General features: G+C 44.1%; 1 protein-coding gene across 1 annotated transcript in view; it reads left to right on the top strand.

Annotated features, from left to right (window-relative positions):
- Window positions 1-3,828: 3,828 nt before the first annotated feature.
- The window catches only part of MDGA2 (MAM domain containing glycosylphosphatidylinositol anchor 2), a gene marked incomplete at its 5' end in the record, with an annotated part of 146,887 nt that continues 144,991 nt past the window's right edge, over window positions 3,829-5,724 (top strand). The window contains one exon of the mRNA XM_029965282.1: window positions 3,829-4,025. Coding sequence (XP_029821142.1) covers window positions 3,829-4,025 — 197 coding nt within the window. The remainder of the gene's footprint in view (window positions 4,026-5,724) is intronic.

Raw genomic sequence — 5,724 nt, 5'->3', positions numbered from 1 at the left:
TTGTCCCCCTGGGCACACTCTGGCTCCTGTTCAGCTCCCTGTCCATCCCCACTCCCAGCTCCCTTCCTGCCTGGCTGCTCTCCAGCCCCTCTGGCCCAGCCTGGAGCTGCCGGGGGTTGTTGTGGCCAAAGCTGAGCGAAGCCCTCTTGAGTATTTCCCGCCATCAGCTCAGGGGGAGAGATGAGAGAATAAATCCCTGGACTTGGTGATGTCTGCCTGGAAATCTTTCCTGTGGGAAACCTTCTCTTCCTATCCAAATCCCGGGAAAAACTGTTCTGCCCTAAAAATCGCCGCCGGTTCATCCACTCCTTTTTATTTCCTCCTGCAGGAGTAGAAGGCATAACCCCCCCCTTTCCAAATGCTGCTGGGATTTCAAATAACCTTTAAACCAACACTGAGATCTCATTAGGAAATGCCAACCTCATTTGGAGCACCGGTTCCACAGTTTGCTCCCGTGACATTAAATTAAATGTTTCGCCGGGTAGGACGAGGGTAACATTTACTTAAAATCTGTGCCCCCATTACGAGGTATCATTGCTTCAATTATTGCAAATTCTGGAACATGTTTTGCTTCTAATTAATCAAGAGGCTTTGCTCTTGTTATGCAAATCCGAGTGGAGCAGCTGAAGACTAATTTTTTAGGTGCAAACTGCTTTTTGCCGGGGTGGGGGGGTTTGATGAATTCCAAGCTGTTCAGTTTGTTAACAGTGGTTTTCCTCGGGAAGGGACAAAATCCCAGATTTTTTGAGAGCTGCTGCACTCATGGGCACCTCACACAACACCCTGGGAGGGGGGTTCCAGCAGGGTTGGAGCAAAATGCACGTGATGCTCCCCCCAAAAACCACTGTCCTTGTTTTCAGGGATGAGAGGAAAGGGCCTCAAGTTCCACCAGGAGAGGTTTAGGTTGGATATCAGGGAAATTCCTCCGTGGAAAGGGTTGTTAAGTGTTGGAACAGGCAGTGGTGGAGTCACTGGGAGTGTTCAAAAAACCTGTGGTTGTGGCACTGGGGGACAGGGTTTGGTGGTGGTGGGTTGAGGGTTGGGCTGGGGGATCTTGGAGGGCCTTTCCAATCAATTCTGGGATTCTGTAATTCCCTACCTTTGAAGAAGGACTTGGATGTGTGGGTTCCCTTTGTCACATGAAGACTGGAGCTCCTTGTTCTGCATTTCCCTGGATTGTGGCCTCAAAGAAAGGGGGGAATTGTCCTCTCCTTTGTGACTCACACCAGACTTTGCAAAGCCAGGGTTAAATTTGTGATGAGTGATTAAATCAGTCCTACTCAAAACAGTATTGAAATTTTAGGGGAAAAGGGTTCTGAGGTGATTTCAGTCAAGGCTGAGTGGGAATGTGGGAATGTGGTGCTTGGAGATCCCACCTGGAATGCTGCATCCAGCTCTGGGGCCCCCATAAAAGAAGGAGCTGTTGGAAGGATTCCAGAGGAGGCACAAAGGTGCTCCAAGGGCTGGAGTCCCAGCTTCTCTGGGAATTCTATTCCAGGGCCTCCTCACCCTCCCAGCCAGGAATTCCTTCCCAATATCCCATCGAATTCTTTGGCTGGACAGTTGGATCACAGGGATCTGTGGCCTGAGGACGTCCAAGTGGCAGCACGAGAAGGTTTGGGAAGTGAGAGAGCAGGGAATGTGATCTGTCCACCAACATCTGATCCTGAGGACAATGCCTGACAGCAGTTAGGGTTGAGAAGATCCTTCCCAGTCTTCTGTGGGCACATTCAATCAGGAATGGGAACAATGCCATAGAGTGGATGTCGGGAAAACAACAGATGGGAGGGAGAGCTGGGGGGTCCCCCTGGAGAAGAGAAGCGCCTCCAGGAGAGCTAGATGACCCCCTAATGCAGGGCCTAAAGGGGCTCCAGGAGAGCTGGAGAGGGACTGGGGACAAGGGATGGAGGAACAGGACACAGGGAATGGCTTCCCACTGCCAGAGAGCAGGGAGAGATGGAATATTGGGAAGGAATCGGGTGGTCATTCAGAGATTGGGTGTTTTCAACCAATATTTAGGAAAAATATCCGTTGCTTCCCTGGTTGTGTTTAATTTTCCATCTTTAATATAACTGTTCCTCCCCACAAAGCTCATCACAACCCCCCAGCTGACAGGAGTCTACTCACTCCTGGTGGAGTAAAGCCCAAATTAATTACCTTGGAGCACTCACATTCCAAGGAATCCTTGTTCCTTCCCTCTCTCCATCCTCGAATTCCGCGCCGGGGCTCTCGTTTCCTCGGAGCTGCTGCAGCGGGAATAATTATATGATATCTGTCTTTTAATCAAGAGGAGTGTGTTCTAAAGCCTGTGATGAATTTACCTTGCTGGAAGTTAAATGCCTGTAACTAAAAGAAGGGGAATGTGCATCAAATTGCTGGATTAAATTGCGGCTCTAAAGGGAAAAACAGCTGCGTGCCCGTGATCGGTGCGCTGGTGGCTCCTGCCATTAGGATGCAAATCAGGCTGTCTATTTATTTCCAAAAAGCTTCATAATTTCGTCTGAAAGGCATAAAAGAAACAAGTAGTAAAGCTGAAAAAAACCAGCTGAAAGCAAAGGAGTAATGGGAGCATAATAAAAATATGATTGGCATTATCCTGCGTGATATCAGAGATGTTATTGTGTCTGAAAAGCACGAGTTGGAAATGCAGCTCCGTTCCAAGGGAGTTTTAAAGGGGGTTTAAAATGAAGTTTAAAATTCTAATGAATTTAGGAGTTTAGGACTCCAAATTAAAACAAGCTCCAAAACTGAATTTTGCTGCAAAATCCCTACAATTTGTGGTTCTGTTGCCTCTGTTTTGCTCTTGACTTTCAACGTGAGCGTCCCGTTGGAAACTCAGCTAAAGCCTGACTTTATTTTACTTTGTCTTCCTGAAAGAAAATCAGATTAAATTTAAATTCCACTTGAAAACAAGCTCTAAAATTGATTTTTGCTGCAAAATCCCTAAAATCTGTGTTGCCTCTGTTTGCTCTTGACTTCTATATAATGCAATGCGTGTGCTTCTTGTCATAGACTCAACTAAAGCCTGACTTCATCTTGCTTTGTCTTCCTGAAAGAAAATGAAATTAAATTTAAACTCCACATGAAAACAAGCTCCAAAACTGAATTTTGCTGCAAAATCCCTACAATTTCTGGCTCATGGAGCCGTGTTGCCTCTGTTTGCTCTTGACTTGTATGATCTTCCTGTTGTAGACTCAACTAAAGCCTGACTTTATCTTGCTTTGTCTTTCTGAAAGAATATCAGATGAAATTTAAACTCCACATGAAAACACACTCCAAAACTGAATTTTACTGCAAAATCCCTACAATTTGTGGCTTATGGAGCTGTGTTGCCTCTGTTTTGCTCTTGTCTTGTATATAACGTGATGCACGATCTTCCTGTTGTAGAGTCAACTAAAGCCTGACTTTCTCTTGCTTTGTCTTCCTGAAAGAAAATGAAATTAAATTTAAAACTCCACATGAAAACAAGCTCCAAAACTGAATTTTGCTGCAAAATCCCTACAATTCATGGCTCATGGAGCTGTTTTGCCTCTGTTTTGCTGTTGATTTCTCTATGATGTGACGCACACGCGTCATGTCATAGACTCAACTAAAGCCTGACTTTCTCTTGCTTTGTCTTTCTGAAAGAATATCAGATGAAATTTAAACTCTACATGAAAACACACTCCAAAACTGAATTTTGCTGCAAAATCCCTACAATTTGTGGCTCATGGAGCTGTTTTTCCTCTGTTTGCTCTTGACTTGTACATAACGCGATGCACAATCTTCCTGTCGTAGACTCAACTAAAGCCTGACTTTCTCTTGCTTTGTCTTCCTGTCTCTTCCCAGATTTGGATGATCCCATAGTGACAGTCCACCAGAGCATTGGGGAGGCCAAGGAGCAGTTTTACTATGAGAAAACCGTGTTCCTCAGGTGTGTGGCCAACTCCAACCCGCCGGTGCGGTACAGCTGGCGCCGCGGGCAGGAGGTGCTGCTGCAGGGCTCCGACAAGGGAGTGGAGATCTACGAGCCCTTCTTTACCCAGGTAGGAGTCCCAGGAGGGAATTTTGGCCTTTTTCAGGCTCTGGAAAAGGATCCATGCCTGATTTGTGAGGATGGGAACGTGGGGGATGCCCTCGAAGTAATGACGTCCCGAGCGAACGCGGCCGGTTGTTGTTAAAAGACTTCCTGATATAAATGATGGGTTTATTATTTCATAAAACATTTTTTTTTTGTAAAATCGTAAAATAAGAAGTTCTGGAAGGATATCTCTATCTGGGGAGGCCTTTTAAAGTGATTTTTCCCGGCTGCTGGAAGCCCAGAGCTCTGAGTTGACCCCTCTTTCCCCATCCTTCCCAATCCTACACAGGGATTCCACACACAAGTTGCTGCCTAAAAAGCAGGATTTTAAACTCTTTGGCAACTCCCCATGGTGGGTATTTTTATTCTTTTTTTCTGCTTTTCTTATCTTTAAATAGAAAGTTTTTGTTCCATAATTCCACACCTGAAAGGGGAGGTGGCAAAAATGAGAATTAGTGCAGATCCCTGCCTGGTGTGTGGGGTGGGATGTGGGGATTTTTTATTGGTTTATTTTTTTAATAGTTTTAATTGTTCGTAAAATTATAAAATAAGGAGTTATGGGAGGATTTACCCATCTTGGGAGGCCTTTCAAAGTGATTTTTCCTTGCTGCTGCAAGCCCAGAGCTCTGAGTTGACTCCTGTTTCCCCATCCTTCCCAATCCAACACGGGCATTCCACACACAAGTTACTGCCTGAAAATCTCTTGGTGAAGGCCAGGGGAGGATCCTATGAAATATTTTTCTTGGGAAGAGTGGGAAAACATTGGAACAGGCTGTCCAGGAAAGTAGTGGTGTAGCCCCCATCCCTGGAAATGCTCAAAAATCCCATGGATGTGGCACTTGGAAACATGTTTTAGTGGGGTTTAGTTGATGATCTTAAAGGTCTTTTCCACCCTCAACCACTCCAGGATTCCAAACTCTTTGGCAACTCCCCATGGTGGATATTTTTATTATTTTTTTCTGCTTTTCTTGTCTTTAAATAGAAATTTTTGGTGCCAGAATTGCACACCTGAAAGGGGAGGTGGCAAAAAAAAAAGGGAATAAATGCATTTTTAAAGCCTTCCTCTCCCACTCACGGCCAGGAAAGCAGTCAGGGCTCCGTCAGCTTAAATGAGATTAATTCATTTTTAACACAGAATTTTAGCACAGCACCAGAATAAAAAGGTGGCAGATCCCAAAAGTGTGGGATGGTGTTGGGAAAAAAAAAAAAGTAAAAAAAAAAATAAAAAAGGAGAAAAATTGTTTTGGAACAATCTCAAGCCATAACAAGTAAGAGGGAGGTGAAAAGTGCCTGGTAATTCAGTGTTCAGAGCAGAAAGCAACCTGTGACTTTCAGAAATAATTTTCAGCTGATGACTGGAGAGCACCTTCATTTTTTTTTCCCTTTTATTGTGCTCGACAGCTTTTTATTACTCCGTATTTTCCCTGAGAAAAGCAGATCTGGAGCCTCCTTGCAGAGCTGGGAATTAGATTACAGAGCCCAGTTATTGGTCTGCTCAGCCTAATGAGATTATTTTTAATTTCATGAGCTTATTTTTAATTTATTTTTTATTTTTTATTAATTTTATTTTATTTACCCCTTTCCTTCTGTTTTTCTTTCTTTCTTTATCTCTTTCTTTCTTTCTTTCTTTCCTTTTATTTTTTATCATTTCTAATTTATTTCAT

The sequence above is a fragment of the Manacus vitellinus genome, unplaced genomic scaffold (genome assembly GCF_001715985.3).
Source record: "Manacus vitellinus isolate BGI_N305 unplaced genomic scaffold, ASM171598v3 scaffold_94_pilon, whole genome shotgun sequence".
NCBI classification, from domain to species: domain Eukaryota; kingdom Metazoa; phylum Chordata; class Aves; order Passeriformes; family Pipridae; genus Manacus; species Manacus vitellinus.
This window is presented reverse-complemented; position numbering and strand designations above follow the sequence as displayed.